Raw genomic sequence first — 11523 nt, forward strand, 5'->3', positions numbered from 1 at the left:
TAGGAATGCAGATTGCTCTGGCTTCTTCCATGCTGAACAGAGATGCAGGGTGAGGCAATTGGAGTACCCCTTCAGTGGGTCTATCTAAAAGACTCCCAAATTGCATAACTCTTATCTCTAAAGGGAAAAGAAAGACCTTGAATTGTTAATAGGAGCTGTGAAGGAGAAGTAAAGCCAAGAGCAATTATAGCATTAATACCTTAGACAGGGTATTTTTATTTTATGTGTATGAGTCTATTGCCTGTGTGTATGTAAGTGCCCCCTGATCATGCAGTGCCCACTGAGGTCAGACAAGAGTGGTGGATCCCCTGGAACTGGAGTTATGGACGGTTGTTAGCCACCATGTGGGTGCTGGGAATCAACCCCAGGTCCTCTTCAAGAGCAGCCAGTGCTCTTACCTGCTGGGCCATCTCTCCAGCCTCCCTGTGAGCACTTTAAATACAGTGCTTAAACTTTGGCAGAAGAGGGCCCGCACTTAGCAAAGGCTCTGGGCAGCATTTGTTTCCACAGAGTGTTGTGTGCTGTAAACAAAATTTTTTCCTTTTTTCCCTTTTTTGGGGCACAGGCTTGGTCAAAAAGACAAGTTCTTTCAAGATGAGCCTTTCAAAGCATTTGTTTCATAGTGGGTGCCCTGCAGTGTGTGTTGTCACCGGCACAGGCAGGGCAGCCCCCAGGGGCCCCTCAGTGGAAGCACTTGTGAAACTTTCCAGTCTGAGTCCTGGGCATGGGGCGGGGTGAGAACAGAGCTGACTTGTGAGGGCCAGTCTGCATGTCCTTCCTGGGTTGGATGCACCTGGTGGGAGATGAGCACCTGCGCTCTGGGCCTCTCCTGCAGGGTGCACCTTCAGTGCCCAGGTGGTCATGGCCTTTTGGGACTGTGGTCACTGGGGTGTGCTATAGCACAGAGACATTTCCTCAGGCCCTGTGTTGACCACTAGTAGTAAAGTAAAAGCCGTAATCCACACAGATTTATCAGTTTGTTACAAAGGATTAACACCAGATGGCAGACATGCTGGTAGGAGGTCTGGCGGCGCAGGGCCTTGAACGTCTCTAGGCATCCTGTCCTAGCACCTGAGTGTGCTGACCAGCCTGGGGTGCTAAACAGTGGCTTAGAGCCTGGGATAGTCTTCAGGACACATGTGAACTTGACTGTAAGAAGCCCTCCAAAAACTTAGAAAAAGTTTAGGAAAGAAGCCAGCAGTAGGGAGCTTAGAAAGCTGCAGGTGGTAGAATAGAGGGTGGAAGCCTTTACCCGAGGTGCTCAAGGCCAGGGTCTGATACCTGTGAGCTCAGTTAAGGCAAAGTAAAACAAGATGAGCAGTATGGGGATGCGGGGGGCTGTATCTAAGTTCAGGGAGGACTGGCCTACCCAAACCATGTGCTGCCCTAGTACCTGCTGTCTAGCCCACTGCCTCCCGAATGGGCCCAGGAGATGGAGCTGGAGGTGTGGTACCCTGAAGAACTAGATGTGATTGATGGCCTGAAGGACTATTGGTCTCTTAATTCTCTTTGTTTGAGACAGGGTCTTACTATATATAGTGAGTTCCTGGCTGGCCTGGAACTAAAGGATCTGCCAGCCTCTGACTCTGCCAGGATTAAAGGCACACACTACCATGTCTGACCTCCAGATTTTTACCCGAATTCAGTTAAATAGCAAACTCGAAAGCTACTAAATGCTTCCAGACCTCTCCCACTGGCTGGAACACCCTCAACATTTAGCAGACTGGCCCAGCAGCACACAAAATGCTCAGCTGAAGGCACAAGCTTGAGGCGGGCAGTGGGTGGCGTTCCTAGGAGTTAGAAGGTGCCTGAGGTCATCCAACAACTAGTCCCAAACTCAGCAGGACAGGCTCGTGTTACCAGCCATGATCCGACAGCCTCCTGTGGCTTCCTGCTTCTCAGTGCTGGCATTATAGGCATGTTCCACAATGCCCTCTAGCTCCAGTTGTCCTGGAACTCACTATGTAGACAAGGCTGGCCTTGAATTCACAGAGATCCGCCTGCCTCTGCCTCCCGAGTGCTGGGATTAAAGGCGTGCGCCACCACACCTGGCCAGATCTGGCTTTTTAAGACAGTGTCTCAAAAGTACCCCTGCATACTCTCCCTTCCCCCACCGAGCTGAGGGTGAAATTGGACTGCTGATGCTCCTGCCTCTGCCTCACTAGAGCTAGGGTTACAGGTGTGAAGAATTCCTATGTGCTAGGCCAGCATTCCACCAGCTGAGCTATGTCCCTGGCCTGTTGATGTGTTTCAATACTAAAAAGTCACCTACTTGGTCCTTTACCAAGTTACCCATTTAACCCCTGATGTATATAATTCTTGCCATAACCATTTTTGCTTGGGAAATGGAGTTATTCCTCAGCTAGTGAGTGACAGACCAGGATCCAGCCCATGAGTCCTCTGCATAGCTTGGGATCTGAACCCCAGGCTCTGCTGGCTGTGATGTATGTTTATCAGGGTTTAAGATATTTGCCTTTCTTTGCTAAGAGTTACCAGGTAGGTAATGGGAAAAGATCTCTGTGTTGGTGACAGAATGTTCAGGAATGCATTTGGCAGGGATGGTAGAAGAATGGACTGCCTGAGCACAGCCCTGGGGCATTGAGGAGGGGTGGGTCATGGTGGTAGGCATCAGTCTGGGTGCTGGAAGGCAGTTGGTTTCACTTCTCATGGCACTTTTGCTTTTGTATAAAGTGAATTTAAAATCCATAGAGGACTGAACTTGGTGGTTTATGCCTATCACCTTGGCCCTCAGGAGGCTGAGACAGGAGGATCAAGAAAGAAAATAAGAACCTGCAGAGACGGGGATGCAGGGAGGACCGAGCAGGGAGGAGGAAGGAAGGGGCGACCCATTCTGGGTCAGACCTGAGAAGCTGTGATACGTAGGCCAGCTTGTGTTCCAAGGTAGTGGAAGCCTTGGAGCAGCCTTGGGCACTGAGACCCGGTGTAGAGGGCTCTGCTGGCGTGGTGGTGGAGAGTGTGCTCCGGAGCAGCAGCTGTCGGGCCCCTCACCCCCTCACCTTGGGTAGTGACGAGTGGGGTCCAGCCTGGTTAAGGTGCAGGTGCAGTGGGAGCATAGGGAGGTCAGGTTGGGAGGATGCAGTGAAGAGCTGCTATCCCTGTTGCTGGGAGTCTGCCCAAGAAGTCTGGGTGCTGGCAGTGCATGGTAGGGCAGCTTCCTGTGTGCATAGCAGCCACGAGCTGGAACCACGTCAAACCTGGCAGTCCATTCTGAGAGGACCTGGTGTTCGTCCCGTCTTCATAAGCCCAAAGGGATGTCCAGGGAATTGCATACAGCTGCTGTTTTCTTAACTAGGCCTTGCTGTGGGAGTGCGTGCTCGTGTAGAGAGCAAGCCGCGGGGACATGCTGCCCATTGGTGCTCGTGTGCGGGGAGGGTGGGGAGGAGGACAGACCTTAGTGCCAGGGTGGGAGACCGTCTGGACCAGGTGCAGCCGCTCCTGTTTGCAGGTGCAGTGCGCTCTCGACCTTAGAATGACAGAGTGACTGCCAACCTGTGGACGCAGCACAGTGCGAAGTGAGCCAAGGGACGGTCCTCCAGTGCCCGTGTGGGGTCAGCTTTCTCATGTGTGTTCTTGCTTGGCAGCCGCATCTGGGACACCGCCTCCGGCCAGTGTCTGAAAACACTCATCGGTGAGTGCTCTGCTCTGGGTTCTGGGTCTCGGGCGTGGTCGGGGCACACCTGCCCCTCCAGAACATCCGTCCTCAGGTCGTCTTTCCCTCTGTCCTGGGCCTGTTTCCCCTGCAGACCTCACTGCTTGTCCACACTGCTCTTCCTGACTAACTTAACCTCTACCTACCTCTCATGCTAGTGAGGCCCTTGGCCGGCTGTCTGCCTGATGTTGCTGAATGGTGTTCTGCTCTCTTAGCACGCCAGGACCTGTGCCTTCCCCTCTACCTGTGCTCAGCATCTCCAGCCTATCCTGGCCTCCTCCCTGGTGTTGGCATGTCTACATGTTGGGGTGTTGCAAGGTGGACAGAATGCCTAGAGTGGGGGACCAGACAGGTCTGACTGCTCTTCTGGGGGATGAGAGGGAAGGAAGTCTTGTGTGGATGAGTGGGTTGGGGTGGGGGTTTGTGGGGGCGCAATTAGCTGGCTGGCCTGAAGGGTTGGAGCTTCATGTCAGATGTAAAGGACTGGGCAGGTCTGCTGCTTCCCTGCTAGTCCAGCTTCAAGAGGGGGCCAGGCCCGCTGGGGAAGGTTCCCTTCCAAGGCTGTCAGGGGAACCAGTGTGCTGTGAGGACAGAACACAGACTGACAGAAACTTTTTTTGAGACGGTCTCCCTGTAGCCCCAACTGTCCTGGAACTCACTGGTAGACCAAGCTGGCCTCGAACTCACGGAGATCCACCTGCCTCTGCCTCCCACGTGCTGAGATTAAAGGTGTGTGCCACCACACCAACCCAGAAGCTCATTCTTAGTTGCAGGCTACACAGCCAGGCCCATGGTGAGGATAGGGTAGCTTCTGGTCTCTCTCTGGCCTGCAGATGTGGTATCATTCTTAAGTTTCTCTGTGAAATGTCCCTTTCTCAGGGACACATGCAGATGGAATAAGAGTCCACTCCTCTTCACCTGCTCACCTGAAAGGCCCTCTCCAGAGCAGCACTGTAGCTTGGGTTGGGGCTTCATGAGTTTGGAATGCTCACCTTGGAATACTGTTGTTTATATAGGATAGTCACAAATGTCAGGCAGTGGTTCCCCCCGTCCCTGGTCCCCCTCAACCCCAGCACTTGGAAAGCAGAAGTGGGAGGATCTCTTGAGTTCTAGGCCAGTCTGGTCTACATAGTAAGTTCCAGGCCAGCCAGGGCTATATAATGAGACCTTATCTCAAAAAATATTATTTCCATTTGTTATTTTCATGTGTGTGCCTGCATGAGCTTGTGTGCCCCCACCGCATGCAGGAGCCTATAGAGACCAGAAAAGGGCATCAGATCCCCCTGGAAGTTGAGTTCCAGGCGGTTGTTAGCTGCTATGTAGGTGTTGGGAACTGAACCCAGGTCCTTTGCAAGAGCAGTCAGTGCTCTTAACATCTTAAGTTCTTTCTTAAACTTTTTTTTGGTGATGGGATTTATGTGACTGGGCTCTTGGGTACCAAGCACACATGTGGAGGTTTGAGGATAAGTTTTGGGAGTCAGTTCTCTCCTTCCACTGTGGGTTCTGGGTATCGAACTGGGGTTGTCAGGCCTGCATACCAAGCACTTTAACCTGCAGAGCCATCTCACCAGCCCTGGGTTTTGAAACTTTATAGAATGCTTTGTTTTGTAATATTGTCCATCTGCATTGACTGAACCCTGGTCTGTGATGGGCAGCTAGTTGTAGGGCCAAGGTTTAAATCCAGCCAGGCAATGGGCATTGCACCCCGGGGCTACAGGGTGTGGGCAGAGGAAGGCAGGCCCAGCCCGGGCCGCTTTCTTCTCCTTGGGTCTCGGGTATAGAAATTAAGGCTCTTAGGGCTTGCCCCAGACCAGGAATTTGTTACAGAGGTGACCTGGGTAAGGAGCACCAGGTGCTGCTCCAAGTCAGCCGAATTAACAACCTCATGTGTTCTCAGCTGGCCTTCTGTCTCCTGTACCTTTCAGTGTGTGTGACCAGCCCCAGGGAACGGAACCCCCTGCGAACCCTCAGTGGTAACGCATGTGTCAGGACACATAGCCTGCGCATGCACACCTTAGGGCCTGGTGGGAAAGCCTCACTGCCAGGCTTTTCCCCCCTGGGGAGCCAGGGCCTGGGCTACCCGGGCAGGCCCAGTATAGGACACACCCTCCTCACCCAGGGGAGGGGCAGACCCTATGGGCCCACTGTGAGGGCTATAGTATCATTGCGACCTAGAAGTAGCTGTTAATGGGCACAATTTCTGGGAGCCCAGACTCCTCAGCGGTGGGTCGGGCCACTCATCTCACCCCCCCAGGGCAGAAGCCAGACTCGGGAGCTAGAACTTGAGGAGCAGAGGCATGCTGGTCACCAGGGAGGGCTTGCTGGGCCAGAGAATGAGAAGCTGTCTTGGCCAGGCAGCTTTCTCCAGGGGAGCAGCTGCTCAGCCTAAGTCTCCTTTCACGTGTGGTGGGGCTGGTGTTGGGCCTGTGATCACAGTGACCTGCTTCAGGCCCTTTGTCCTTTGAGTCCTGGTGACTAGGGCCTTGGGGCATTAGGGAGATTATGCAAGTATAGGGCAGGTGGTGGGAGGTGGCCTGTCGGGCTTGTCCTGCCCTTAAGGGTAGTGGTTGTGCTGCCGGTGGCAGGGACCTCACACAGATGTCCTGCATGGGTGACGGGGAGCTGTCCTGCCTCTCTATTCTGCCAAGGCTCAGCCTGTGCCTGTTCTTTGTAGATGATGACAACCCCCCAGTGTCCTTCGTAAAGTTCTCTCCAAATGGCAAATACATCCTGGCAGCAACCTTGGACAAGTGAGTGCTTTGACCCCTGAGGGGTTAGCATGCAACCTCCATGGAGGGTCCTTTCCTGTCATGGTGGGTACTGACCACCCCCATCCCACCCCATCCCCCAGTGGCCCAGTTAGAGGTGTTCTACCCTTGCATATGGTCCAGAGCTCCATGGAAGCTCATCCCTAGACTGAGAACTGAAGGGCTGGAGAAAGGCCCTGTCCCTGGAGGCTCTAGGTGGCTCTGGTGTGAGGATTTGAGGCCTAGGCTGATGCATGATTAATGAACAGACCCGGCCAAAGCTTTCCTGCAGGGAAGTGGGGCAGGGCCGGGTCTCTCAGGGCTTTCTGGGTCTGACCTTCAAGCACTGTGGTTTTTGTCGTTTCCTTGTAGTGCTGGGGTCTAGGTTTTGGGCGCTGGCCATAGCTGCCAGCATCTTGATTTGATCAGAACCAGGAGCTGAGTCTTGCTGCCAGGCTTTCCCCTCCTGGGTGGTCATTTAAGGTGGTTTCTGCACACGCTTTGTATGTACCTGCCAGCATCTTGATTTGATCAGAACCAGGAGCTGAGTCTCGCTGCCAGGCTTCCCCTCCTGGGTGGTCATTTAAGGTGGTTTCTGCACACGCTTTGTATGTAATGTGCTCCGGCTTTTAAAAAATTTTTGCTCTTTTTGAGACAGGGTCTCCCTGTAGCCCTAGCTGGCCTGGAGCTCACTATGTAGACCAGGCTGGCCTCGAACTCACCACGTGCTTCTGCTTCCGAAGTGCTGGGACTAAAGGTGTGCGCCACCAGTCCCGGCTTGGTCCCAGCCCTTAAGGGATGCGTGGCTGGCATTCTCTTGGTCAGCCTGCCACTTCTCCCCTGTGGTTGACACGGAATGAGCACAGAGTGCTTCCTGTGAAACCTGTTCCCGAGCTCCTGGAACCCGCATGACCTTGGATGTTCTTCTGAGGCTAACGCTGATGGAGGGGGGATAGTAGCCAGCAGCTTCCTTTCAGCCTGCCTTTGAACTAGTACTTGGGGTCCTTATGTCAGCTGAACTTGACCCACCTGAAGGCCCTCCCATGGTATCGCGGCATCAGATGGGCTGTGGTGATTGGCAGCCCCTCACTTCAGTCTTGTCTTTCAGCACGCTGAAGCTCTGGGACTACAGCAAGGGGAAGGTGAGCTCCGGGCGCGGCACTGCATTGGGGTGACACAGCAGACCCAGGAGCCGAAGCAGGAGGATCTCAGAACTTCCTTTGGTTTGGGTGAAAGTCTCTTAAAGACATGGGGTTTGTGGATGACCAGTCTGCAAGTCCAGCTTGGACCTGTGGGCTTTGCCCTTGTATGTGCCTAGAATATTTTTAGAATTAAGTTCAGGTGGTGGTCAGAGGTCTGTAGCCAGAACTTGGGATTCTCTGGAAGCAAGAGAAACACAGGTGCTGATGGCCCGTGCCCCCCTTTCAGTGCCTGAAAACGTACACCGGTCACAAGAACGAGAAGTACTGCATATTCGCCAATTTCTCCGTGACCGGTGGGAAGGTGAGTCCACTGCTTGTGCCCTGCTGACTCTGTGCCGAGGGCTGCCGCAGGGGCCTCCGTGTCTTTATCTTCTTGAGGCAGGGTCTCCTTGTGGCCCCAGCTGGCCTGGCACTTGGTGTGTTCCACCCTGTTGGGACCGTGATACAGTGAAGGGTCTGCAAGTAGGTGGTGACTTTGGGTAGAAACTCAGACCCACTCTGGGGGTGGCACGGAAGTGTTTGGCTGGTCCCTGAGGTCAGGGAAGGAGAGGTCAGGGTGGTGCCAGGCCCTGCCTCTAACTGGAAACTTTCATGGTTTTTTGAAGTTGAGCATGGCACGTGTTGGGATGAGTGTGGGTGGTGGTGAGGTGGCCGGAAGCTTGCCTGTTGCTTCCTACTCAACACTCAACCTGGTGTCTTGTTTGTCCGCACTGCCTGCCCGCTGCTGCATCACAGTGGATTGTGTCTGGCTCTGAAGATAACCTGGTGTATATCTGGAACCTGCAGACCAAGGAGATTGTCCAGAAGCTGCAGGGCCACACAGGTGGGCCGTCATCTGGGGGTGGGCCGCCATCTGGGGGTGGGCCGCCATCTGGGGGTGGGCCGTCATCTGGGGGTGGGCCGCAGGGTAGGTGCAGTTGCCTGGGGAGGGGCCCAAGGTGGGCGATGTGTCTGGGCTTTTGGGGCACACGGGTGGGTGCTACCATTCTGTTCTGCCTGGTTGTTGAGGGAAGTGCCTGTCAAGCTGGGCGCTCTGCAGTTCCGAGAGGGCTTGGAAGCAGCCATCAGGTGGTCTGTTCTGGGGGGCCATACATGTGGGGAAGTTTCTAGCCCAGAAGGTGACCACATTTCCTGGGGGCTTCAGTGGCAGTCAGGGACACTGGTTTTCCAGTTCTAGGCAGAACTCGGCCTTGTGCATGTGTAGCTCCTGACAGAGGGTGTCCCTGGGGTACCCTCGGTCCTGACTGGCCCTGACCTCTTTTTGTCTAGGGAGCCAAGGATGTCCTGTGCCCCTTTACGACCCTGAGGAGTGCTCATGTCCCTGATAGAGCAGCTGCCCCTGGCTGGGAGTGGGCTTGGCCACACTTGTCAGATGGCTTTTTTGTCCTTCCCCAGCAGCTGGCGTGGCTGTAGAAGCCACCCTGGGAACAGAGTGGTGGGCAGTGCCACCTCACGTGCCCCTCCTCGGTGCCACAGTGTGGCCTCCCTTGCTTGGGCAGAGCAGCTCTATGAAGGTTGGGGCTGGTGGAGGAGGCAGTGAGAGTGTTCAGCCCTGGGGCCAGTGAGGAGGGTGTATGGCCAGGAGTAAGGACCCCGCTGACCGCACACCAGTTTCCCTGTGTCCGGCCGGCCTGCATGGCAGTGTTTACTCTGTCCCCAGCACCTTGAGCACTTGTCTCCCAGCCCCTGTGATCAGTGGTCAGGACTAGGGCATGCAGTGGCCTAAGGCACTGCCACTGCCCAGCCGGGGATGGCACCCGACGGTCTCTATTTTCAGATGTGGTGATTTCCACGGCTTGCCACCCGACGGAGAACATCATCGCCTCTGCAGCATTAGAGAATGACAAGACCATCAAGCTGTGGAAGAGCGACTGCTGAGTCCTGCCCTCCCTGACTGCAGGCAGCTGCCCAGACTGGCCAGAAGAAACATGTGGAGGAGGGGCCAGCCAGACTGGCCAGGGTGGACAGGCCTGGTGCTCCTCCCCTCTGAAGATGTTGACTGGGGGGTGTGGAGTCTCACAGCCATTGTGACATTTCTTGCCAATTCTGTCCCCACCCAGGGAGTCTGGTCTGTTCTGTGCTCAGAGACAACACAAATTTTTAACTTTTTATTACAGAAGAGTGAGTTGAACTCGTCATGGGTTGTGTTTTCCCAGTAATTGTTGTGTATCTTTTTGATATCACCCAGTGTGGTCACTGGGACAGGCCCCGCCCAGCCCTGGTGACCTACAGCCCCAGTCCCGCCATGTGCCTCGGGAACTTTGTCCTGCGGGGCCTGCTGTTCACGTCCCCTGCCTGTAGTAGGTCCCAGGACTTTCTAAGACAGAAAGGGTGTGAGTTGTTTCCTTGTCAAGTCCCTGTGTGTTTCTGGAGTTGGTAGGTCGGCACCAACCTGGGTGGTGGCAGCTCCTTGTCTCACTGGCGTCACCAGGCAAGCTGTAGAGTCTGTGATGGAAGGTGGGATTCCGCACCTTCTCTGCCGGAGTTCTGATGGGAGCTCTCTCCACCTGGCTTTTAGAAAGTTCCCCAGGGTGGGGCTGAGAGGTCTCTACAAAGTGGGATCCCTGTGCCTCTTCTGCCCAGGTGGTTGGTGTGAGCTCTGTGCTCCAGAGGAACACCATTCTAGGGCAGGCAAGGGGTGGGACTCTAGACAGCCGTCAGTCAAGTAGGAGGTTCTGGCTCTGGTTTGTCCATTCCGCGTCAGACTCAGGATGACCTGTGCGGGAAGGAGGGACTGCTTGGTCCTGCCTCAGCAGGCACAGCCTCCTGTCTTGGCCTCTGGACCCATCTTTGGGCTTGGGTTTGCTCACCAGCCTCTCCTAGTCCCTGCCCATCAGATTCTCTGCTGTTCTGGCTTCTGGGTGACCAGGGCTGGGGAGAGGAGGTAGTCAAGCTCACCTGCACAGTCTCACGACTGTTCTGGCTGCATCAGGTGCAGAAGGTATGGAGTACAACAGAAGGTTGCTGGGCACAGAGGTGGGAGGTGTGGGCTGTGGGCCCTGGGTGGGCCCTGGCTGTGACAGCCCTCGGAGTTATTTGGTGTGTATGAAACCAGGTCACCTCGCTCTGCAGCTGTTGTGGACCTGGACCAAGCAGCCCCACCTTTGCTGAGGCCCAGCACCCCAGCTAAAGCCTGCTGGGCCTGTCCCCAGCCTGTGGCCCTGATAGTCCTCCAGAGACTGCTTCCCAGCAGGGGAAAATGTCCCACCCCCCTCTCCTGGCTGAAGAGGCCATCTTAGTATGAAGGCAGCGGCTTGTCTTTGGCACAGGGACTGGGGCTCCTGATGTCTGTTGGGAAGATGTGCCAGGGTTCGGGTCAGCATCAGGGACATGTTGCTGTGGGGTTTCTGGAGGGGTGTTGAGGTCCTTGCTGTGGGCTGGTGTGCGGCCCCTCCTGAGGGAGGGAGCTTGCTTGCCGTGCTGAGCACAGTATCTCCAAGTATAGTTTATTTTTTCTACAGTTGAACTCTGTTGTAGATTTATGTAAAAATACATTCTTTTTTTGAAAATAAAGATTTTCATGTCTTGTAATTCAGTCCCTTACAATTTCTTTTTTAAAGTGTTTATTCCTTTAGAGAAAGAGGTGTGGAGGTCAAAAGCTCTCTACCTGTGGGTCCTGGGGATGGAACTCAGGGCAGCAGGGTTGGTGGCAAAGCGTGGACACCAGTTGAGCTAGGTGCACCCTGCAACATCGAGAGTTCAAGACCAACCTGGGTTACGTGGTGACACCTGGTCTCCAAACTTTTAAAGGAGTACAATGTGGACTGGGCATGGTGGTGCAAGCCTTTAATCCCAGCACTCGAGGCAGAGGCAGGCGGATCTCTGTGAGTTCAAGGCCAGCTACAGGGAGACGTGTCTCAAAAAGACCAAAAAAAAAAAAGTACAATGTGTTTTTTTGAGTGGG

At 54.5% G+C, this 11523-nt stretch overlaps 1 protein-coding gene across 1 annotated transcript in view; it reads left to right on the forward strand.

Moving 5' to 3' along the window:
• The window catches only part of Wdr5 (WD repeat domain 5), a 19130-nt gene extending 7980 nt beyond the window's left edge, over positions 1 to 11150 (forward strand). Inside the window, exons 8-13 of the mRNA XM_008843924.3 lie at positions 3603 to 3649; positions 6345 to 6420; positions 7526 to 7559; positions 7846 to 7920; positions 8355 to 8442; positions 9397 to 11150. Of these exons, the coding sequence (XP_008842146.1) occupies positions 3603 to 3649; positions 6345 to 6420; positions 7526 to 7559; positions 7846 to 7920; positions 8355 to 8442; positions 9397 to 9497 (421 nt within the window). The 3' untranslated portion in view covers positions 9498 to 11150. The remainder of the gene's footprint in view (positions 1 to 3602; positions 3650 to 6344; positions 6421 to 7525; positions 7560 to 7845; positions 7921 to 8354; positions 8443 to 9396) is intronic.
• Positions 11151 to 11523: the final 373 nt, after the last annotated feature.

This window comes from Nannospalax galili, unplaced genomic scaffold (genome assembly GCF_000622305.1).
Source record: "Nannospalax galili isolate Female #2095 unplaced genomic scaffold, S.galili_v1.0 scaffold300, whole genome shotgun sequence".
Classification (NCBI taxonomy): domain Eukaryota; kingdom Metazoa; phylum Chordata; class Mammalia; order Rodentia; family Spalacidae; genus Nannospalax; species Nannospalax galili.